Source organism: Acanthochromis polyacanthus, chromosome 5, assembly GCF_021347895.1.
Source record: "Acanthochromis polyacanthus isolate Apoly-LR-REF ecotype Palm Island chromosome 5, KAUST_Apoly_ChrSc, whole genome shotgun sequence".
Lineage (NCBI taxonomy): Eukaryota > Metazoa > Chordata > Actinopteri > Pomacentridae > Acanthochromis > Acanthochromis polyacanthus.
The window spans coordinates 21,258,303-21,282,831 of NC_067117.1; the positions used below are offsets into that span (position 1 = coordinate 21,258,303).

General features: G+C 40.1%; 1 protein-coding gene across 2 annotated transcripts in view; it reads left to right on the forward strand.

Moving 5' to 3' along the window:
* The window catches only part of slc2a9l2 (solute carrier family 2 member 9, like 2), a 120,275-nt gene extending 97,387 nt beyond the window's left edge, over positions 1 to 22,888 (forward strand). For both annotated transcript variants that reach the window (XM_051948363.1, XM_051948362.1), the window contains exon 13: positions 22,431 to 22,888. In XM_051948363.1, the coding sequence (XP_051804323.1) occupies positions 22,431 to 22,673 (243 nt within the window). In that variant the 3' untranslated portion in view covers positions 22,674 to 22,888. The remainder of the gene's footprint in view (positions 1 to 22,430) is intronic.
* The last annotated feature ends 1,641 nt before the right edge of the window (positions 22,889 to 24,529 follow it).

The window sequence follows — 24,529 nt, forward strand, 5'->3', positions numbered from 1 at the left end:
GGAGGTTGCGATGCTAAAAGACAGGATGTTTCTGCCATTGCTGCTTTGATTTTGTCCATTTTTGTATCTTTGTCTAGGAGTTCTTTTTCGATGTGCATTTTAAATCACAGATGTTGAACCTTAATCTTCATTGATCAAGTTTCAGCTTTGTAGATTCCTCTTTAGCCATCAGTCACATAATGGTCTAATTTTTGAGATGTTGTTCTGACTCCTTTTCCACATTATTTTGTTTTAACTCTGCGCTCTGTAGGAAAACCTTTGCTTGTCCAGCAGTGCTGTGGCTGAACAGATCCAGTGTGGACATTAACTGCTGCTGCTGACATGCTGCGTTCACTGCTGGGCATTTGTTAACAGGGTGAAATGTGAGACCTGACATGAATGATGACTGTATCGCCATGCACACAGATGCAGTTTCAGAGCTGTATGGGGACTGTAGTTGTAAAATATAATGGTGACTGAGCTTTCCCTGCACTGTGACCAGGTTGAATCTGCTATTTAAACACAATCCACCTTTAAGTTGAGGAAGTTTCTGAGCCTGGCACAATCAGTAGAGACGCTGTCTAATGTGATTACCATGGACCTGCTGTTCTATAGCTTTATTTCTACTGCGTCAAATTTAGTGAAGGTGAAGTTGAGAAGTTTCTGAACATGGTTTTGCAGGTAGTTACGGTGTAATTTTGAATTTTGATTGAGCAGAAATAAGACGTTCTGTTTTACTGCAGTTTTTTCAGATCTCACATAAGCCACAGAAACAGGGACACCGAAATGAAAGATTTCGGAGGTTGTTAGTTTTGGCCTGTTTGGGTGTTTTTTTTTCATGTTAAAATTAAAAACATCTTTAGGAGTTAAATGAGACCAGGACAGCAGTAGATGCCTATTCAGCTTAGAATATAGACTGAAGACCCCACTGTCTTGTTGTTAGCTTTTTAAGCAAATCTGCTAAAATACCAGATTCAACTTTATTCAACTGAATTCCACAAAGTACGGCAAAATGCAGTTTTTCACATATCACGGCTTGTTTGGAAACTGGGGTCAGAGCGCAGGATCAAGAGCCAACATGGTTTAGGACTTTGCTCAAAGGCAGCAGCTTGGTGAAGCTGGGGCTTGAACCCCTGATCTTCTGATCAGTATTCCAAAGCCTTAAACACGGAGCCACTGCTCGCACACCCTCTACAACATATCCTCTACAAGTGAATACACTGAGCAATGCAAAGTAGTATTAGTGTACAAAAGCTAACAGGGGAAGTTGGGCCAGATTGGCAATAAATTGGTACAAAATGTACAAAAAAAAGACTCGTCACAATAATCCCTTAATTCTTGTTTGTTATGAATTATGATTATCTTTGCAGTGCTTCATATGGGACCCAAGTAATCTCCTGTTTTAGGAGGATATATGTACTTCTTAACAGTGCTAACGTTGGAGTAATAAGCAGTTACGATAGTTGAATACAGAAGAGCCTATTAGTGAGAGGAACTGGAATCTTTTCCTGGAAACTACAGAGTCCTCTTGAAACCAGCATGTTGCTCCAGGCCACTCCACATCACTGCTCCTCTCATTTTATTTCCACAATTTCTCTCCCTCTCTTTCATTGCTCTGTCTGTTTTTTGTTTTTTGTTTACTCTTACTTGCCTTCACTGTTTTATCCTTGAGTGTTTTGTTACTTTACAGGCATCTTACTGAAGCATCTTTATGCAAAAACGTTGTATTTGTCCATTTTAAAATATTTTGTAGTGGTGTTAGGGGATATTACTTGGTAATTTTTTTTGGTCACTTGATGGAGTGGCTGTGCTTTGCTGAATTTCACATTGGATTTGTAGTATTAGTTTACGTTACACTGACTGAAAAATATCATCAAGATAATAAAACCATTGGAATAGTTAGGGATCCAAAATGATATCAGCGTGTCATCACTATCAGCAGATAAAATAATAAAACAATTGTTATTTGACTAGAAGTGAACACTACGTCAGCTGCCTGCTGATGATCACATGATTGCGATCCTACTAAAAATCCACCGCTGCGGACTTATCGAGATTTATCTGTCGGAAATCATACAAGGAACAATTGAATAAATTGTAGGGCTAATAAAAATTTGACATGACAACTGTCCAAGTTTCCTGAAACTTCTCTCAGATGCATCAGGTCCTTTTGTGCAATACTGGACAAATTTATTGGCTTTTAAAGCAAAACATTTAAACACAAATATAGAAAAATAACTACATACTGCACAGTGAGGTAAATCTCTTAATATAGAGAAAAAAAAACTGAAAAGAAGCCAAGAAGTATCAATAAACATGACGTGTCAGACTTATCCTCTGATCTTCACCAGTCTGGCTTGACTGAATTATGAAAAATATTTAAGATAAACATAAATGCATCAAAAAGAATAAATTAATATATAAATGAATGTTTGTTGTAGAAACTTATAAGTTGTCAGGGTTTGAGAGATATTTATCACAGAATTAATAGTTTTTTATATTAGTACTATATTTGTTGCCATATGCTATAATGTGTGGTTGTGTAACTGATAGTGAGATATTTCTGATGTTGTGTACAGTTTTTTCCACTTGCTCTACAGGAGTCGGACCTCCAGGTACTGTGAATGTGCTGGGCCTTCTTAACCCATGACACAGCTATGGCTATATCCTAAGCACTTTCTTGTTTATTCATCACTGTCTTATAATCTTATTGTTCAGTAGATTTCACAGCACATTATAAAAACGGTCGGCTAAACTCTGTTGAAATTAGCTTTATTTCTAAGCTCATTCGGTGTCTGTGAAGGTAAGGATAGCAGCTGTATGGCTTCACTCCGAAGCCAACTTGACCTTCCAGACAGAACCCAGAAGAGATTAGATACTCTCAATAATCTGCTCTGAGTCTGAAGAGTCAAATGTTCTGGACTGACATCCCCTTTAACAAGGCCTGTGATGTTGCAGTGCCCCGTGCAGAATAGGATCTGTGACCCATGTGGACATTTACTCTTTTACAGCTTTAAGCCAAACTAACATCCTCCACAAACCAGCGCGTGAGACACTGATAAGAAATAAACTTGGCCCTGCTAAGTGCTAAATGTGATCATTTTATGCATTCCTTGACCTACTGTATAGAACACATCAGCAGAGAGGCTGCTATTAAACTGCAAAGAGGAAAACATGACATTTTAGTTTGAAATGGTCAAATCTAAGACATCCTCATTTTACTGCCTGGGTTCACCAGCTCTGTGCTCTTGTCTGGTTTCAATCTGTCCTCTGATCTGTTCCTCAGCTGTAAAACTCACGTCTCTCTTTCATGCACTTCTAAGCGATTCACTGAGTAGACATAACTCTGTCTGTTGCTCCTTCGACCCCTTTTACATTTTCAACCAACGATAAATATAACCGTGTCTGTCTGTGTCTTCATCCTTCACAGTGTCTTTTGTCTTTTTTCCCTTTCACTCCCTTTCTAACACACCAAGGCCAAGATGAAGTAATTTGGAGTGTGGGGTGAGTGGGTTTTAATTCAAGCATGTGAGGTAGAGATTAGTCTCTTTGTTAAAACTGGTGTTTATTTTAAGGTTTTTTTTCCTCTTCACGACGTTATGCATAAACAGGTATCATGTGGATTTAAAATGTTGGTGAATTTTTTGGGGAGGTTTGAAGAGTTAGTTGCACATTTCCGCCCATATGCTTTTTTTTTTGTTTATTTTTTCATATCAGTATGTATATTAGTTTTATAAATATGTCTACCAATCCCCTAAAGGTCACTAATTACCGCATAGACTTTTATTATCAGCACATTTTTCAAGGAAAATAGTCCACATATAAAGTTTGTTGGAGTGTTAATGATAACGTTTTAGATATAAAAGATGAAGACAAAAATGTACATTTGGATACCCGATAGTTTCTTTAAATGCGTTTCAAGTTAGACACCTTTTAGCATTCAGTCTATGAATTGAATCAACAAGTTTCTGAAATCGCCAGTAAAGGTTTCCTCCATATTTCAGTTCAGCTGCTTGAAGTTTGCACCCAGAAATGCTCTGTACACTTCAGAGTTCTTGTCAAGAAATACAGGTTCTCCCACATCGCTGCAAGAATAACAGTCCCAGTGTTTGATGCTCCCATCCTCATGTTCCACTGTGCTCTTATTGAAGTCAGGTTGGAATTCTTAACACTCCTCTCCAAACCCTGCTGACTTTCCGCACATGTTCATTTACAAATTCAGTAACTAGCTGTTTCTTTTTCTTTGAGCTTGTAAATGGTTTTCGCTGTTTCATTCTCCCTCCCACTGCTCAAATCTTGAGCAATCTATTGAACAGAGTTGTATCAGGCAATTCTCACTGATTGGTTTTGATTTCAGCGTACTGCTGGTCTCTGTGGGTATGCCATTTTTGTTCTCAGCTGCACGTCCCTTATCTGTTAAATACCCAGCTCTGACTGGTCAGAAATTGCATTTTTCCAGTCTGATTATTAGAGTGCCCTTCTTTGTTTAAGCAAACAATGTACGACCTTGTCTCTAACCTTTTTTTCCCTCGTCTTTACCATTTTTGTAGTTGCCTGTAAGTAACCACTTCCAAGGTCACGTAAGGTGGATGTATAAAATCTCTCACCTTGAAGTTCACACAGATTTCCCCAACAGAATAACCACAGGTGGAATTTGTCACTATTATGATGAACAGGCTCCAGTGATTTTGACAGTCAGAACTTGTTCACAAACTTTTTTGTAGTAATTTAAGGGGGCATGTTCATGATTGCTCAAATATCAACCTGATTTTTTTAGTTGAAAACATCTGTTTAGAGTTGTGCTATACTGTATAAATTTCCCTGTGGAGCAAATACCACTCTATCCAAAATTTATGAAACACCTTTTCCCCTTGGTGTCATGGAAGCCCACACCAATACTCTGCATTCAAAGAGAATATCTGATGTCGCGAACATGTATTTGTCCCATCCTCAAATATACAACAACCCATAGTTTCCAGATTTTAAGTTTGAATGCGAGTCAAAAAGGCATGTCTTTGCTAATAACAACGAAGCGCACCTCCTGAATTTCTCACAGTGGGGTTGTCAATAAGGATGCATGATATTGGATTGTTGCTGATATTCAATATGGCCATATTTCCAGTTCATTTTGGGTAATTGCTGATGGCAGTGCTGTTATATGCACATATTTAGTCCCACCTAATTGCAGGGAGCGTCTCGTGTAGTGAAATTAACATGTTATTATATATGGCATTATCATTCTGTCCTATTGGCTGGCGCAGACATAAAATACAGTTCTTTTCAAAGGTACACATTCATCAGGCAAAATGAGAAAACGACTTCAGCTTGCACATAAAACATGCCACGTTTGTTTTGGTGTTGTTTGTAGGCGTCATCTGCCAGTTAATGCCAGTCAATTTAGGACCGGTTCCAGTATTTCAGCATTTCAGAGTCTTTTTTTGACCATTTCAAAGATGATAACAATAAATGTGCATCCCTCAGCTGCTAGAAAACTTATGAGAAGCTACCAGGGGATGGATAAACTTTTGCTGATCAAGAATACTGATATATTTGTCATCTCACTCTATAGTCTGAGTGTATCACTAAAAATGTTTGCCTGTTCTTTAAGGCAGATTGCAACATATTTAGACACAACCCACTATGAAAAATGTGTTGATTAACGGCGCCATCCTGTCACTCTCTGGCTAATGTGGAAACCAATGGCTTCAAATGAAAAGATAATTTGAAAGATATTTGAAGAAAACGGTACTTTAAAGTGTTGTTTTTGCACCACTTGGCAATTGTTGGAGAGTTACATATTCAGTTTTACATTTCCGAGTGTGACAGAAGTAAAGTTCTACTGTCTGCCTTATAATTACCCTCTGTGCTGAGGACATAGTTCTGTTCTGCTTTTTATAGAGACAGAACTTTGCCCTCGGACATAATGTCCCACTTGTCCCTCATTAGATCCTAATGGCAGTTGACATTTCAGTCTTGGTGAGGTGAAAAAATAAGGATACATGCGTTGAAGTTCATGCCCTCCTAAACCTCCAGTTTGCTCAACTTTTTCATGCACTTTTTCACTTCTTGGTGTTCGGATTATTTTCAAACAATAATTTAGTCTTATGAGAAAACCCTGCAGCAAGATGAAAAGTTTAGCTTAAGGCTTTCAAGAGAGGTTTAATTGGAGTAATAATTTCACAGTCCAGGACATACACACGTGGACAAAATTGTTGGTACCCCTCAGTTAAAGAAGGAAAAACCCACAATTCTCACTGAAATCACTTGAAACTCACAAAAGTAACAATAAATAAAAATTTATTGAAAATTAAATAATCAAAATCAGCCATCACTTTTGAATTGTTGATTAACATAATTATTTAAAAAAACAAACTAATGAAATAGGGCTGGACAAAAATGATGGTACCCATAACTTAATATTTTGTTGCACAACCTTTTGAGGCAATCACTGCAATTAAACCATTTCTGTATTTGTCAATGAGCGTTCTGCAGCTGTCAACAGGTATTTTGGCCCACTCCTCATGAGCAAACAGCTCCAGTTGTCTCAGGTTTGATGGGTGTCTTCTCCAAATGGCATGTTTCAGCTCCTTCCACATATGTTCAATGGGATTCAGATCTGGGCTCATAGAAGGCCACTTTAGAATAGTCCAACGCTTTTCTCTCAGCCATTCTTGGGTGTTTTTGGCTGTGTGTTTTGGATCGTTGTCCTGTTGGAAGACCCATGACCTGCGACTGAGACCAAGCTTTCTGACACTAGGCAGCACATTTCTCTCCAGAATGCCTTGATAGTCTTCAGATTTCATCGTACCTTGCACACTTTCAAGACACCCTGTGCCAGATGCAGCAAAGCAGCCCCAAAACATTACTGAGCCTCCTCCATGTTTCACCGTAGGGACAGTGTTCTTTTCTTCGTATGCTTGGTTTTTGAGTCTATGAACATAGAGTTGATGTGCCTTACCAAAAAGCTCCAGTTTGGTCTCATCTGTCCAAAGGACATTCTCCCAGAAGCTTTGTGGCTTGTCAACATGCATTTTTGCAAATTCCAGTCTCGCTTTTTTATGAGTTTTTTTCAGCAGTGGTGTCCTCCTTGGTCGTCTCCCATGAAGTCCACTTTGGCTCAAACAACGACGAATGGTGCGATCTGACACTGATGTACCTTGGCCTTGGAGTTCACCTTTAATTTCTTTGGAGGTTGCTCTGGGCTCTTTGGATACAATTCCAACGATCCGTCTCTTCAATTTGTCATCAATTTTCCTCTTGCGGCCACGTCCAGGGAGGTTGGCTACTGTCCCGTGGGTCTTGAACTTCTGAATAATATGAGCCACTGTTGTCACAGGAACTTCAAGCTGTTTAGAGATGGTCTTATAGCCTTTACCTTTAAGATGTTTGTCTATCATTTTTTTTCGGATGTCCTGGGACAATTCTCTCCTTCGCTTTCTGTTGTCCATGTTCAGTGTGGTACACACCTTTTCACCAAACAGCAGGGTGACTACTTGTCTCCCTTTAAATAGGCAGACTGACTGATTATGAGTTTGGAAACACCTGTGATGTCAATTAAATGACACCCCTGAGTTAATCATGTCACTCTGGTCAAATAGTTTTCAATCTTTTATAGAGGTACCATCATTTTTGTCCAGGCCTGTTTCATTAGTTTGTTTTTTTTAAATAATTATGTTAATCAACAATTCAAAAGTGATGGCTGTTTTTGATTATTTAATTTTCAATAAATTTTTATTTATTGTTACTTTTGTGAGTTTCAAGTGATTTCAGTGAGAATTGTGGGTTTTTCCTTCTTTAACTGAGGGGTACCAACAATTTTGTCCACGTGTGTAACAGTTGTTTTGTATGCCACATCAGTATACTGTAGGAAATAGGAAACATTTTCATATGATTGGCTTTATGATTGAATGAATACAAAAAGTACAGAAATAATTTACTTAAAATTAAAGCATTCTTTATCACATGCATGATTAAGACTCCATCTTAGCTGGAAATGATTGTTTTGCTGAAAAGCTGTTTTACCTGGAATACTCCCAGGAAAACATTTCCTTCTTTAAACTGAATGCAGGAAAACATCCAAACTAAGACTTCAAAGGTCTTAGAGGGAGGATGAGTACTTGTGGTGAATTGCCACATGTGCTTGTCTCTGCTTAGTGAATACACTCTTGAGTATTTATGAGAGGCCTGACTGCAAATATATATATTCTGTCATGGAATTTGTCATCTGATGATTCTACCTTTCTTAAATGATTCTTTCTTTTGGAATTAAATCGATCTGTCGTCTTGCATTGATTTTTTTCAAACACTCCTTTGTGTCTAGATACGCTGTGCTTGACTGAGCTTCATGGCAACGTAGCTCAGGAGTGAATTTGACCTCCAGTTGATGCACTTGATTGCAGGCATTTAGCTGCAGGCTTTCATCGGGACTTTTGTGAGCAATCACACGTGAAATGCAAATTGCCTCGTGCTACAGTACACCTATCTCCATTACATGCTTCACTTTATAGGGTGTGTCATTACTCGTCATCCACAAGTGCACATGGAGTTTACGGCTCATGCGATTAAATGAGTGCTACATGCTGTATGCTGTAATAAATGCTACAACCACAGCGAATTCTGTTAACTCTCAGTCTACTGCCGCAGTTACAATACAGTTAAGTTCAGTGAAAAATTTCAGTAATAACTAGAAGAAAAGGCTTCCATGAGGAACTAGAAATGTGTGTCCTGCATAAATACAGTTTATTTGGAACCTTATTGTTCTTACACCTTTTGGCTACAAATCTGCACCTTTTGCAGTACAAACCAAAATGTCCTGTCAACTGCAGCAGCCACCTTTATTTTTATTAAAGTGTATTCCAGGCTGCTCTTGAAGGACGTGTTAAGGTGATGAGGAACAGAGAGAGTTGGACAAAAGTCAGCGCAGAAGTTTGAGATCAGAGCAAAACTTAGCTGGAGGCTCAGTGGACGTCGTAGTGACAATGTTTTGACCTTCCGTCAAATGTTTGCAGCCTGTTTTCACCGCGGCCCCTCCAGATAAAACTAATTTTGTCAATTCAGTCAGCTGCACCAGAGTGTCATGTGTTGGAGGCAAAGAGTGAACTGATAACTAAAATAGCTGAAAAGGGCATATCAAACCTGCAGATGGTGGTTTCTTAGAGGAAGACGTTGTTACTTCTGCAGGATCTTTTCTTGCTTTGAGCACTGCTTGGCCTGTCAAACAATGTTCCTTTGAAAACATTCTGTAGTGTTTGTATCTGATGGAAACACTGACATGCAGAACCAGGGGGAGATGTGATGCACATTTCTGTCAGTGTCACGGTCAATAATAGCTGTCATGGGGCTGTAAAATGAGAAAAGGAAGACTGTAGATTCATGTAATCAACACAGTATTTAAACTATTTCAAAGAATTTTTCAAAAGTGTTAAGATTTTGGAATTGAATTATGCATTGTTGTTAGGACTTCAGGGTAAAATAGGAGTATGAAGCCATGCTAACCACTCTGAGCACAATGATGCTTTAATTTGGGAAAAGTGTCAATTGCTGCTAAAATGTTTATCAAGTAAAAATGTTCACTGTCAGTTTTTCCTGTCACCATGCTATAGGTGCTAATTACATAAACCCAAAGTACAGTTGAGCTGAAAGGAAAGTGATTAGTTTTGCAGGTTTTTAATTTTTTTTCTGTGGCGAAAGTTCTCAAAGAGAAGTTAAAGTGTCCCCAAAGTGATTACAACTTAAAAACTCTGGGAGCTTTGAATGTCTGTAGAAAACCTGTAAGTGATCATCATACAGTAATAAAGATATTTCTCTTTGTGCCAAAAATTCATGCAATAGTTGCTATAATATTTCAGTTTGGACCAGAGTCACGCTGCCAGTTTGGCTGAAAATTATTACACACACACACACACACACACACACACACACACACACACACACACACACACACACACACACACACACACACACACACACACACACACACACACACACACACACACACATATATATATAAACAGACATGAAGCTACTTTAGAATGCATACCAACATCCTTGTGTATCCTTCTGTCATGTTTGGGATTTTGATAAGAACTCATGCAGTTATTTTTTTATTAATTTGCTTGTTTGTCACTGTTGCTTCTTGTCTGTATGTTTTTTCCCAGCATCATTTCTGCCTATTCTGCCCTCATTAGTTTCACACATTTCTTCTTACCTCCAGCACTTTCTCTTGTGTATCTACTTCTGTCTTCCTTTGTCAATTGCTAGACCGTCTTTGCAGTTAAGCTTTCTATTCTAGCTATTTTTTTGTGTTATGTTTTTTTTCTGAATCTTTTGCCTGCTTGTTGTTTTTCCCCCACTGTTCCTGCATTTTGCCTTTCTATCTAGTCTGTGTCTGTACTGTGTTTCTTTGACTATCTTTGCATTTATATCTTAAAGCCTGATATTAAAGTTCTTCTTTTTTTTTTTAACCCTTGCCTGTTTCCTGTGTTTGAACCTTCCTCTTAAACTATCACAACTTATTTACCATTTTGTTATTTATTTACAGTTTGGTTCTTTGTAATTTCTCTGTTAAAAATCATGCTATTATATCCTGTTTGTAACTGAAATTATTTAATCTTGAAAAAGCCCATAAATACTGTGATGTTGACCAAGGATGACCAAATATTTTAGGGTGCCTTTTCAAGTGTTTTGTCACTTTTTCTTGCTGCCATCTCCATAGCCTTTGCTTGCTCTTTTGTACGTACTTCTCTTTCACGCTGCAGATCAGACAGATTTGCTGCCAATGGTTAGAAAAACTATATCACAGAAGTCATTTATGTAAATACTTTGAGCTCTACTGCTCTCAGCATGCGAGAGTGATGTAAGGTGTGTATTGTATGTAATCTTAAAAGCTGTCGAGATGATTAGAAGAGGCCTGCTGTGTAGCCAGGAAGGTGTCTGATCTACACCAGTACGTGTATCCTCATCTAGGGCATTGTCAGATGATATGCGGGAAACCTATCATAACTATGCACGTTTACAGTCACTGAACAAGTGAATGCATACACCGATCAGGCATAACATTATGACCACCTGCTTAATATAGTGTCGGTCCCGTTTATGCTGCTAAAACTCCCACACCCAGTGGGGCATGAAGACAGGACCTCTGGGGATGTCCTGTTGCACTGGGATGGTGGCAGTGAATTCTTTGGGTCCTACCTAGATCATGCTTATTCTGGCGCACCCCACGGATGTTCAATAAGATTTGGATCCAGAGAGTGTGGAACCCAGGTGAACACCTCAGCTCTTTTTTGCTCCTTGGGCCACTCCTGTGCAGTTTTTGCAGTTTGTGACAGGCAAATGAACAGGTGTACCTAACAAAGTGGCTGGTGAGTGTATACATGCTACCACCCAGTAGGAAGTCTGAGAGAGGAGAGATGAGATGTGGTGATAAAATAGCTTCTTCATTCAGTGAGACTGTTGGCAACGGATGCCACTAAGTGGAAGGACAAGTAGATCTAGAGCTGAATATGTAATTAGACACATGATAGCGTTAAACAGCAAAGAGGAAGCAACGCCACAGAGGACCTGCATAAATGGATTTATGGAGAGAAGAGAAGAGCGCTGCAGATAAGGCTGGCCGAGGCGAGGAAGCTGTGAAAGTGTGAGAGACGTAAAGTGACAGAAGGTTATTTTTAGCCGGCCAGTGCCTCGAATATTGCAGAGTTGGTTTTGTTGGTTGTGTTTTGCTGGGTCCACTCACTCGCAGGCACACCAGGCATCCAGATCACCGCAGTGACTCGCTGGTTCCTGACTGGCACCTGAAACATGCTCTGACCCCTGTGCAGATGACGCACCGCTGCACTGTCACATCCCTTTACCTCCACAACAGACCACTGCTGAGGTGTCACTGGGCTTCTGTGTGCTGGGTCCAGAAACCTTTGAATAAATAAAATGGCTCAGAGTATTTTATTAAAAAATTTAATTTGTGAATAGCTGCAGATTAATCAATAGGCCTGTGAGCGCAGTTATGCAAAATGTCGCTGTTTTTTTTTAACCTTTGTAGAAAATCTTGACGGGTTCGTAGCCATTTTGTGTCTTTGTAGTTGTTTTCTTTTTCTCAGTGTTTGTTTTCTGTATTGTCTACTGGGCCTCTATCTAGTTGTACGTCACACTTTGTGGCATTTTTTTTTTTTACTTTTTGCTCATTTCATGTATTAATTTTGTTGCCGTTTAGTGAATTTGTAGTTCTGTTTTGTCATTTTGTGCTTGTTTTGTGTCTCAAGGGTAATTTTGAATTACTTTGTTGTTGCTTTTTCTCATTTTTTAGTTAGTTTGCTGATTTGTATTTGTTTTGTTGGTGAATCATTTGAAGGTCACCCTCCCTCTGAGCTTCTCACATGAATATTTTGAGTAGAACTCAGACTGATAAAGTGGTTTATTACCTCCCTCTTTGGAGATTTGACTAATGTCTTTATCTGTGAATTCTGGCCAGACAGTGCTCACTCTAGGGCTGGATGAGAATCCCAGTGTCTCGCTTTAAAAGAGTTTGCTCTGTTTGCCCTTTATCAGTGTTTTGAAAGGACCAATTATTATTTCAGGTAAGTGAATTAAAGCAAACTAAAGTCAAGCAAGACCACCATATTCACTTCAGCTGGGTTCATTTTAATGTTGTTAGTTTCAGTTTGTTTTGTTTTTTGCTCGTGTTGGAGTACTCCTGGATTAAATACAACACAACATTATTTCATGGCACAGCAACCTCTTACATCTCTCCCAGGAGAAAATCCCCAAATGTTTTTTAGCAGCAGTGGAACAGCTGACCTCATTTAACTATTGTTCAGGCAGATTGTGAAGTCATGGCATCATGCTGAATACCACACACCTTCAGTTTTATTTCTCAGTCCACACACATTCTGCAGCCTCCACCTTTTTTTAGAGTTTCCACTGAGATCTCTTATTTAACCTGACCTTTTCTTACTTTTATTGTGTCTCACTGTTTCATTCTCCAGGCACAAATGCACATTCGGAAGAAATAGACTGGAAATAATAGAAAGAGAGGATTGTTGTACACATTCTAGTGAATGCAATAAGAACACTAACACTACACTACTGAAGTAAACATGCTGACCTGGTGGCACTTTACATGTCACGACTGATTCTACAGTGCTTAATTGGAGTTCACTCAACTTTATAATCCAGCCGAGTTCAAACCCCATAAATTGACAGGAATGGTTTATAGAATCATCAAGACTGATAAAAAAAAAAAAAAACGAGTAATGTGGGCATGCACGTGAGTCTTCTCATAGCATTCCTTGTTCTCATTAAAAAAAGATTACTTTTCTCACAAGTTCTGCCAAAGAGTCTGTTTTGGGGCTTATGATTGGAGCACACAATGATTTACAAATGACATTTATCTTTTCTGTCAGCATAGATGAGATCTTCAGAGTCTATTAAAATGAGCTGGGCATCTGCTGAGAATTATTGAATGTTTTGATCAAAAGCTCCAGAACAGCTGCAACTAAATGGTTTTCCATTTCAGCTGAGTTTTGACTGTTTTCATTCTGTTTCCCAAAAGTTTATTGCTATAAAATGACAACCCACCAACTATCTCCAAATCCTTAACTTTCCAAATAAGTATTAACATTTCCATTGTGGGTAAAGACAATTCAAAATTAGAAAAAAGACCTATTTCCTTTAATCCTATAAATTACATTCAGTCATTTTTTACAAGACAGTAATATGAAATGTATGTATTGGAAAGAAAATTGCAGCGAATATTCAGAGGATTTATTGACACTATGAAAACAGAGCAATAATGACCAGCTCCATTTGTCTGTGACATCTCTAAAGACTAATGATCAATCACACTGAATCATATTCATTAGTGTACAGTGAGTTTGTATGCATTTGGGCATGCCTTTGCAATGATTGAGGATTATTGTAGCTGTGATCCATATCAGTGTGGCTGAACGATTGTTTGTCTTCCTGTTGTCATGCTTACAATGTGACAACATTGATATATAGGAATCCATAAAATCACTAACAGCCCAGTGACAGGACATTTGCAGTCTGAGCTTATGTACATCTCAGTGTTTAATGCATCACATGCACTGTCCTTGGGCATGTCTTCCGTTGGGAAAACAATCTATAAAAGTCCCCACACATGCAAATAATCCCTCAATAACACACCGCTCACCCTCCTACCTCCAGTGATGAGTCACCGTTGCCCCAGAACAGGTGACCGTGTCGGTACATTTCATGGTCTCTCACTGGACCAGGACGTTTTGTTAATGTTGCCATCACATCTACAGTCAACTTTCAAGCATTCTGCTCTCCTTTACCCCTCTTCTGTTCCCTTTCGTACTGTTCTGCTCTTTCCAGTTTTGCCCGTTCTAAGTCGAATGTCCTCTCTCATTCTGTCCTTTTTTACAGTCCTCTGGTCTGTTCTGTGCCATCTGCTCCCATCCTGCCCCATCCTATCTACCACTGATCCATCTTATGCTTTCTGTTCAACACTATTCTGTCCCATCCCATCACCTGTTTCTCGTACTGTCCCCTTCTGGACAGTTGCATTGGGCTCATCATGCACAATTTTGGCCTCGACTGTCCCCTCTTGTCTTGTCCTGCAATGTTCTGTCCAATCCTGTTCTGTTCTTTGCATTTTGCCCTCTTTTGTGACTGAATTATGCTATTCTGTCGAAGGATGTTCCAACCTACACTTCTCTGTCCTATTCTGTCTAATCCCACATTAACCAGACATTCACTGTCCTGTTGCTTCCTTCACAGGCCAGTCCATCTCCTTTCTCCTTTGTCTTGTAGTATTCTGTATCAGAATGTCCCTTTCTGTCCGGTTCTGTTATGTCCTGTCTTTTACTCGCCTTTTCTGTTCCATTTGTCTTGCAGTATCCTGTTACAGACTGTACGTTTTTTTTACTCAATCCATACTTTTCTGTCCTTTTCAGTCTCATCCATCCTGTCCCATCACTTTATTCTCTGTCCTATCCCATCCTGCACAGACCTGTCCTATGTCTATTTGCCTTGTTTTGTGCCATCTTAAATTGTCAAATTCTGTGCTGTTCTGTCTGTAACTGTTCCATCTTATGTAAGATCGTCCTATCCTGAGGTATTCTGTCTTGTCCTTTTACTTCTGAGAGCTCTTTGTTCTGTCCCATCCAATGCAGTCCTTTCCTGTTGTGTTCTCTCTTCTCCTGGCCCATGTGTTGGGTTTGTTTCAGTCCTTTCCAGTTCTGTCTTGTCTCATCCCACCTTGTCTTGGTTGCTGTTCACACTGTGTGTTACAATGTGTTGTTCTGTCCTATTCTGTCACCTTATCACTTTCCTACATTTGATTGTCCTAGACTGTTGGATCCAGTCCTTTCTTATCCGGTCCTGCACTGGCCAAGTCTGTTTGATGTTTTGTGTCATTCTGCTTTAATAGACTACCTCTCTGCACTGTTTCGTCCGATCCTGTGCTATCCTGCTAAATTGTCTTGTTTTTTGCTCTCCCCATTCTTCACTGACCTATCTATAATGATAGTAGTACTATCAAGTATCCAGTAGTTGGCAGTATAGCCTTAAGTGTGTTATGAGTTGTGAACAGACGAACAAGAATGCATTGTTTTGAGCTGAGACTACGTTGTTATCTGTTAAATAAAAATAGCTTGCAGCTCATAGAAGCTAGCAGCACAAATGTTCATGCATGACTTCTTGAATAACAGAAGGCAGAACATTACATGGCACCAGGTCGCGGGTCGAGAAAGAAAAGAAACTGAAGCAAGATGGATGCCATAAAGCCACCAACTCCGCAGAAAATGACGGGTAATGTGGACGCTAACTGGCGGACCTTCAAGCAACAATTTCAGCTCTACCTAGCCGCCATAGGAGTGGATAGTCGAGCGGAAACAAGAAAAATAGCCCTTTTGCTAACCATCGCCAGAGCGGAGGCTATTGAAGTTTTCAACACGTTTGTATATGATGCACCAGAGGATAAAGACAAGTTTGAAAAGGTCCTACAGAAATTTGACGAACACTGTCTTCTTGCTAAAAAAGAATTAAACGTATGAGAGATACGCGTTTCGTTCAAGGCTCCAACAGCCTGGTGAGTCATTTGATAATTTTCTCACCGAGCTCAAAATAAAAGCTCAGTCCTGTAACTTTGGTGATCTCAAAAACTCAATAATAAGGGATCAGATTGTATTTGGGACTAATAAAAAGAAGCTTAGAGAAAAGCTGTTGAGAGAAGTGGATCTGACATTGGAAAGTGCAATAAAAGCGTGCCAAGCTAATGAGATAGCAAAGCAACACGCACTTACATTTAAAGCGGCGCCATGTGAAGAAGAAAATGAGTCCGTGAAAGCAGTGGCAATGAAAGGAAAACCACGGTTCAAGTTCAAGCAAAAAGACAAAAGCAGAGACAATGATCAAACACAGTTTAATTGCAAAAAGTGTGGTAAAATGCACATGCCGAAACAATGCCCTGCATTTGGGAGAACATGTGCAAAGTGTAAAAAACAAAATCACTATGCAAAAATGTGCCACACTAGGAAAAAAGTACACACTGTGCAGGATGACACAGATGACAGTGATGATTTAAGTGAGACAGTTTTCATCAAAATGGTGTCTGGTGAGGAAAACTATGAGCAGCCCCAAAACACAAGAGACACAGAATGTGCTATAAGAACAGTAAAAGAAGACAAATGGGCAGCACCTTTGATGGTCAATGGGACAATAGTAACCTTGAAAATCGACACCGGAGCCAAAGCAAACCTAATCAATGAAAATGATGTGAAAGCACTTTCTGAGAAACCAAAAAGAATCACAGACAAGGCCATGTCATTAAAAGCGTACAACAATCAGCCAATAAAAACTCTGGGAGGTTGTAGACTGAAAGTGACAGCTAAAGGAAAACAGCACAACTTGATGTTCACAATAGTGCCAAGTGGACATGAGTCAATCCTGGGAGATGAGGCATCTGGACCTTGGATTGGTGAAAAGAATCTATCAAATCAACAGTGACAATGTCAAAATGGACAATTCAAACAAAAGACTGTCTCAAAGTGAAGGTAGCACAAGTATAGTAAACAAATACACTTCTGTCTTTAAAGGACATGGTACGCTGCCTTACACTTACAAAATACAGCTCAAGGAAGATGCTAAACCTGTAGTGCATGCCCCAAGAAGAGTACCAGCACCTCTCAAAGCTGGATTAAAAAAAGAACTAAACAGAATGACACAGATGGGAGTCATTGAGAGAGTAGAAGAGCCCACAAACTGGGTTAATTCCATCACGTGTTAAAAAGAGAAATTCCCCTGAGTTACATGTCTGCCTAGATCCTAAAGATCTGAATGAAAACATAAAAAGAGAACATTATCAAATTCCTAAGCGTGAAGAGATCCTGAGTGACATGGCAGGTGCAAAGTACTTCAGCAAATTAGATGCCTCGCATGGATTTTGGCAGCTGAAACTGGACCCAGAAAGCAGCAGGTACACAACCTTCAACACACCATTTGGATGTTACTGTTTTCTGAGGCTCCCATTTGGCATCAAGTCAGCACCGGAGATCTTTTACAGAGCTATGGAGTCGATCATAGAAGGTTTGGAAGGAACACATGTTTACATTGATGACTTAGTAGTCTGGGGAAACACAAAACAACAACATGATGAGAGACTTGAGAAGCTGTTACAAAGAGTGAAAAAGTACGGACTAAAACTAAAAAGAGAGAAATGTCTGTTTGGTGTTACAGAATTGACGTTCCTGGGAGACAAGCTCACAGCAAACGGGGTGATCCCAGACAAAACCAAAGTGCAAGCCATACTGGACATGCCAGCTCCAACTGATAAAAAAGGAGTTCTGCGAGCAATGGGGATGATAAACTTTCTGGGCAAGTTCATTCCCAACCTCTCCTCAAGGACAAAGTGCCTAAGAGAGCTGCTGCATCACAACGTAGCTTTCGAGTGGACTACAAAACATGAAAAAGAATGGAAAGAATTAAAGAGAACTGTTACAGCTGAACCAGTCCTTACCTTGCCTGGAAAATCCAGACTGACTTTATTTATGTATTAATATAAATACAGATAAAGGCAGTCTGGCATTGCGATGATACGAGGCGATTTCAAAAAGGAGGGGCTAACGAATGCAGCTTGAACGAGAAAGAACCAATCAGCGTAACACGGATGTGACGCACAAGCAAATCGACCTTGAAGTCCATGTAGTCCAAACAACAATGGTATGCAGCCGAGAAAGCGTCGCGGTGAATGACTACTGCCGTTTTGTCACAAAAATCTGCGAATACATGGGGTACTCTCAAGTACAACACTTATTTTTGAAAAGGCTACGCAACAAAAGACTCCTTTCGAACGATTAGCGGTGTTAGGAGTAACTTTAAATCGGAGCCAAACCAAGTCGGTGCGTATGTGTAAAAGTTGCTTAAATTTACTCACACGTTTGGAACGGGATTTTCCTCTGTACAAACAATGGCAAGAAGCCGAAAGTAACGAGCCATCCACTGCCTCCTCATCGTCGGAAACGTCAAGTGAAAAGAGGCAACGACTAACGCCATCCAAAACGCCAAGAGACCACAAAAAGATTCGCTTTGGCCCCCCTCCTCTCTCTCTCTCTGTCCTTCTTGTTTTACGGCGGTGGCCCCCCTCCTCCTCCTCCGGCATCATCTTTATGGGTAATCCAGGCGCTGAAGATGACGCAGCATTAACTCCCGCCTCCTGTGCTATGATTGGTCGTACCAAACTGTACCGGGAGGGAAACGCGATTCAATTCACACAATGCCAAACTGACTCTCCTGTATCTCCTAACATGGAGATAGGAGATTACATGGAGATTCAGTTTGGATTTTCCAAGCTAGTCCTTACCTACTTTGATTCAACAAAAGCAACCAAAATCTCCACCGATGCATCAAAAGATGGGCTAGGTGCCGTACTGCTACAAATGAACAAAGGAACATGGCAACCTGTAGCCTATGCATCGAGGTCAATGACAGAGACTGAGAAACGCTATGCTCAGATTGAAAAGGAGTCACTGGGCCTACAGTGTTTGGGTGTGGGAAGTTTCACACTTATATTTATGGACTGTCCACATTCACAGCAGAGACTGATCATAAACCACTTATTTCAATTCGAAAAAAGAATCTCAACGACATGTCGCCCAGAATCCAACGCATGATGATGACATTGCAGCGCTATGATTTTGATCTGATATACACACCTGGAAAATACATAGTGCTTGCTGACAAGCTTTCCCGAGCACCAGTACCTGACAGTGAGACTGAGTGCATCACAACAGAGGAGGCTGAGGCTCACATCAACATGATTACAGCCTCACTGCTTGCAACAGACACTATGCTGCAACAGATCATCAAAGAGACAGCAATGGACCCTGTACTGAACGAAGTCACACAATGTATGAACTATGGCTGGACAAAAGGAATCTGCCCACAGTTTTTCCCTGTGCGGGCAGAGTATTGCATATCCAATGTCATACTGCTGAGAAAGGACAGGATTTTTATTCCACAAACTATGCACAAAGACATTCTTCAACGCCTTCATGAAGGACACCTGGGGGTACAGAAATGTAAGAGAAGAGCACAAGAAGCCATCTACTGGCCAGGCATTAACAAGGACATAGAGAAAGTGATTCAAAAATGCCAAGTTTGCCAAAAACATCACTACAAACAAGTCAAAGAGCCAACGCTGGCAGCCGACCTTCCTTCAACACCCTGGCAAAAGGTGGGCACAGATTTATTTCAGTTGCATGGCAAAGACTATCTTCTTGTCATAGACTATTACTCTAACTATCCTGAGATTGCCCAACTCTCCAGCACCACTGCACAGTCTGTTATTGTGCACATGAAAGGAGTCTTTGCGAGACACAGAATCCCACAGTGTGTCATGAGTGACAACGGCCCACAATATGTCTGTGGAGAGTTTAAGGAGTTTGCAAGGCAATATGGATTCAAGCACATTACATCAAGCCCTTTGTACCCACAAGCAAATGGTCAGGCTGAAAAGGGAACACGAATCGTCAAGAGACTGCTGAAGAAAGCCAAAGATGGTAAGACTGACCCTTACCTTGCTTTACTAAGTTACAGAGCTGCACCTCTGGAGTGTGGAGCATCACCTGCTGAGCTACTCATGTGTTGTAAACTCCACACCACACTTCCACAAGTACAACAAGGACGTAACAACATCTGGATGGACAACAAAAAGAGGCTCAAACTCAAACAGAAAATGACATATGACAGAGCTACAAAACATCTGGAACCTCTTTGTGAAAAGGACACTGTAAGGATCGAAGGACCTGATTGCTGGGACAGAAAAGCAACTGTACTCAGTGAAGTTGGACCAAGATCTTACATTGTGGAAACCGAGGATGGACAAAAAGTGAGGAGAAACAGGAGCAGTCTGTTAAAGACTCAAGAGGACACTGACAAACATTCTGCAGAGGCTGAACCTGAAAAACAAAATGATACACCAGTTGCACACCAAACGGAACCTCAGACAACTTCTCAAATGACTGAACGTCTCAGAAAATCTGCAAGAGCCAGAAAACCACCTGACAGACTTATTGAAAATGTTTGTTTGTGAGCTAAAAGTAAGGTACCTTGTTATTTGTTACGCATTTTGGTTATAGGTACGCGAATTTTGCACTTTGCAAATGTTAAAAAAGAAAGAAAGAAAATATGAAGTTGTAAAACAAAGAAAACGGAATGAGTTTGAAAACAAGATGTTATAAAATATGTATTGTTTAAAACTTTGGAAGGGAGATGTAATGATAGTAGTACTATCAAGTATCCACTAGTTGGCAGTATAGCCTTAAGTGTGTTATGAGTTGTGAACAGACGAACAAGAAAGCATTGTTTTGAGCTAAGACTATCTGTTAAATAAAAATAGCTTGCAGCTCATAGAAGCTAGTAGCACAAATGTTCATGCATGACTTCTTGAATAACAGAAGGCAGAAAATTACACTATCCCATCCTATCCACTCCTATTTTGTTCCAGCCTTTCTCCATTCTGTCCCACTCCATCTGGTAATACACTGTTCTGTCTTGTCCTTTTTAATCCTGTCCCACCCCCACTCGGGGTTTCCCATCACAGGAAGAGCCAACTCCTCTCTTCATGTCATGTCACTCTTGGTCCGGCATGCATTCTAAGCATGAAACATGCAAACCTGCATCGTGCATTTGTATGCTGCAACTGATTGGTCTTTGTGTGTTCGCTTAATTGCTTGTATAAGCACCAAAGTGAACGCAGCTGAGCCACCACCATAACAGAGTGTACGCAGAAAATTAATGTTCGTACTATGACTCACTATTTCTGACAACAGAGAGAGAAAGGCGGTGTTTTCTGAAGAACTGGCTAACTTTGTGCTTAAACGTTATGTCACAGAAGCGACTTGGTAACTAGGTCAGGGCCTTTGCACGATACTCTGTTTTTGGTGCTGTTATGAAATACGCTCAACAGAGGAAAACAGTGATGGAGTCTAAGAGCGGTTGTGATATAAGTGCTGAAATCAAAGCGGTAAATAGTTCTTCATTGAGGTCACGGTTGTTTGGACACTGAACTTCTAATACCAGGTGCATAGTGCTGCATTTGAGGTCTGTCCTCTCATGAGCAGGGGATTATAGCTCGATGGCACACTGGTGAGGGTCAGTCAAGTTTCTCTGACCCACACAAAATCTCTCCCTTCCCTCTCTCTCTCTCTCTCTCTCTCTCCTCTCTCTCTCCTCTCTCTCTCCTCTCTCTCTCTCTCTCTCTCTCTCTCTCTCTCTCTCTCTCACACACACACACACACACACACACACACACACACACACACACACACACACACACACACACACACACACACACACACACACACACACACACACACACACACACACACACACACACACACACACAAAACCCTCTCTCCATATCTAAATCTCCCTCTGGGTAATCAGTCAGGGTGTATTTTTAAATCTGTCACTAATCTCTATTATTGGCATAACGCACTGGACAAGGTTAGCTTTTACACTGTGGGGACTTTAACACAAACATACGTGCATGCATATATTGTTCAAAAAGTCTGAGCTGTAAATGTGAGTTATGCTCGTACACAAGCTTGTGGGATCTTTCGAGTGGAAAATTATGGGGATGTTGCGCTGTCCTCAGTAGGATACACACAGATGACAAAACAGATGCCACAGATGACGTCTCTCTGGAACTGGCAAGAGTTTAGGAAAAGCTGAAAAATGGTAGAATTTGGCCCTGTGAGCAGCAGAACAAAAATCACCAAATGGTTTCAGTGCAGAAAGAGGAAAATAAAATCAAACTTAAACTCAACTTGGCATCATATTTGATTAAGAAAAATGAACTGCAGGTGATCAGTGATCTTATAAACAACGTGCATTGTCATGAAATGAAAAACATAACTTTGATTGAATCTGTTTAATGTCTAATTCCTGTGTGCTTTCTGTCTGTGCAGGATTTGCTGCAGGACTTTGCCTTCCTGGTGTTTGTGGGGGTGTGCACCTTGGGATCCATCTACCTCTATGTCGTCCTCCCTGAAACCAAAAATAAAACATTTATGGACATCAGCCAGAGCTTTGCTAAGATTAACAAAATGCCCAACCCCTCCCTTGGCCAGGAAATGGAGCTGATTCTGTCCATTAAGCCTGACTCTAATGGAAAAGCCCAAGATGTCACGAAGACAGAGAGTTCCTTCTGAATGAACGGACAGCACTAATAATAGAGAAACAGGGTCAAATTATAAAGTAAAATATTTGTAGTTTTTACATGTCTATTTAATGAAAATATTCAATTCACTTTAAATGTGTTTTTTTATATGTTTTACATGACAGGGATATTAAGGTGTATTACAGGATTTCAGTTTGCAGTAATTCATTGTTTATGCCTCTTAATAAAAAGAAGAAAACCAAGAGATCCTGTTTTGTTCATGAGTCAACTTGATTTATAGAAGTCACTTTGTAGTTACAAAATAGATGCAATGTAGTGCCAAATAAAGTGGATCTATGGGACTTACTTAATACACATTAGACCTCAGTGACCACTGTTTTCTTCTTTCTTTGCGGTTCTTTGTGGAGCAATAATGCATTTCCTTTTAAAGGTTTTGCTGATTTTAAGTCTGTTAGTGTTGTCCCTGTTTTCCTGTTCCTAAATCACAAGATTGCCGTCTCCTTGTGATCTCAGAATCCTTGTCTTTCAGGCGTTGCTGGGTGGTAATTTAGTTTAGATCTCTGCTGACTTTACATGTAAAGCTCATGCACAAAATCATGTTAAAAATGGTTTTGGCCCACCAGTGTGAGTTTTGATATGCTTACACCGTCAATACATAAGACTTTTAAACATAACTTATTGCATGCGTTGAAATATTATATTACTTTTTGCCATGTCTTTAAGAGGATCCCCTAATTATTAAACTATTATAACATTCAAACCAAAGCATCTGTTAAAGGCCTGTTGTGTTGATTTTGAACAAGAAGTAGTCTTGCAGTAATTTGCAACGTGGTACAAAATTGAATAAAATACTGCATGTCTTTTAACAGATCCCACAAATTGTGATTAGTGTTTATTTGGAGTTGTGTTTTGACAAATGTAAACCCAATATTCACTTCTGTTCTAGCATTGTTTTTGTTCCCAACAATTTGTACTAGGTTTTTTAGCTGCTAAATCCTCCTTTATGTTTCCCATCATGGTCTCTAAGTTTCTGTCTCAGTTTTTTGGTGCATACAGACATATTTTGCAAGATTACATCCGTAATGCTGATGTCTTGGTTAACTTCCTAATATGAACAGAGAGAGAGAGAGAGAGAGAGAGAGAGAAAACCGAGAGGATAGGAAAGCTGACGACAGTTTTTTGGAGCCTCTCCAAATTTGAAAAGAGCCAAGGCTACTTCCCACCAGATGGCGGGAGCCAGCGGAGGAAGTGATCTGAACAGAGGCAGACAAGCGTGGCATTGGATAGCAGTCACAGTTTGCTCCACAGTAGGGTGTACTCAACATTTGAAAGTCCACTGCCCCGAGGGCTGACGCTCTGCCCTCCCATACACACAGACAGACACAAAGGTGTGTGTGTCAAGCTATGATAAAGGCTTGTCCAAGTTTTCAAACGGCGCCCTAGCAGAAAGGTGGGCAATTTTCAAAGCATCATCACTCTCAGTTTAATTCCTGATCATATACAGTGAATTAGCACCACAGATTACATTTGTCCAACTGGCAAGCAGACAGGAAAGGGAGGGGAATAATAATTGGCAGCAATGCCTCTTATAGCTCTCTTCCAGCATGTTTCTCTTCAGGAGTTAGTCTTTAGACCATTAGTTAGTAGGTAACTGACAGAAAGGCTTGCTGGTTATTGCTGGTGGGAGACTAATTATGATACAGCAGGACTGCAAAGACAAATACTATACATTTATTAAAGTGCACTGTAGAGTAATGCACTGCTGGAAGTGCTGCTAAATTGACTGGGAATTATGTAGTAAGTACAGGATGTGGGTCCAGCAGGAGATGGTGTTTATATTCTACTTGTATTGGCTGTGAGGAAGGCTCATTTAACTGAAATTCTGTA